A 757-nucleotide genomic window follows, 5' to 3' on the forward strand; every position below is an offset into this window, starting at 1 on the left:
AACAACGGCTGCATCAGGAACTTTGTACTAACTCTGAACAAACTAACATGTAAAGTGTGAAGCAGCAGAAAGTGACTTCAAACACATTTTACACTTCTTCAATAAAACAAGTGAAGGAAAAGAAATGTTTGTTCTTACCTGTTACATACAGTTTAGTTCCAGAGCCAAAGATCCTGTAGTACCCGTATCCTCCCACAGTTAAAAATACTGATACAAAAACCTGTCTGCTGCTGAATGTGTCAGCTGAGGTGAAGGAGTCCACATTATGAACCAAGATCATATTTCAGCTCCATCATGTGTTTCTCTAATGTTCATATCAACATGACTGTCTCTTCTTCTCTTTTCTTTGTTCTTCACACTGAAATATCTCAACAAATATTCACATTTCAATCGGTTCAGACGTTCATGTTCCCCTGAGGATCGACTGTAGGAACTTTGGTGATGCTCTGACTTTTCATCTAGCGCCATCATCAGGTCACATTTGAATCTGTCCCATGTTAGCATGCTAACATTTCCTATAACAACCAACATGATGAACTTTGTAGCTGCTGAACTTCAGCCTGTTAGCATTGTCACTGTTAGCATGTTAGCATGTAGCTGAAAGCAGCACTGTGTCTAAGCCCAGCCTCACAGAGCTGCTGCTTGGCTCTAGACTCCTGTTCATCTTTGGCTTGGAGCCTCATCACACTCGTCTTTGTACATGTCATTGCTCCAGTTTTTCTCATGTGATTTAAAGTTTCTTTGTTGTTTCGAGTTT

At 40.3% G+C, this 757-nt stretch overlaps 1 protein-coding gene across 1 annotated transcript in view; it reads right to left on the reverse strand.

Moving 5' to 3' along the window:
- The window catches only part of LOC111239674 (immunoglobulin lambda-1 light chain-like), a 2,685-nt gene extending 1,978 nt beyond the window's left edge, over positions 1–707 (reverse strand). Inside the window, exons 1-2 of the mRNA XM_022769570.1 lie at positions 632–707; positions 139–243 (exon numbers count right to left, since the gene is read on the reverse strand). Of these exons, the coding sequence (XP_022625291.1) occupies positions 139–243; positions 632–707 (181 nt within the window). The remainder of the gene's footprint in view (positions 1–138; positions 244–631) is intronic.
- Positions 708–757: the final 50 nt, after the last annotated feature.

This window comes from Seriola dumerili, unplaced genomic scaffold (assembly GCF_002260705.1).
Source record: "Seriola dumerili isolate Sdu_G_001 unplaced genomic scaffold, Sdu_1.0 BDQW01003904.1, whole genome shotgun sequence".
NCBI classification, from domain to species: Eukaryota; Metazoa; Chordata; class Actinopteri; order Carangiformes; family Carangidae; genus Seriola; species Seriola dumerili.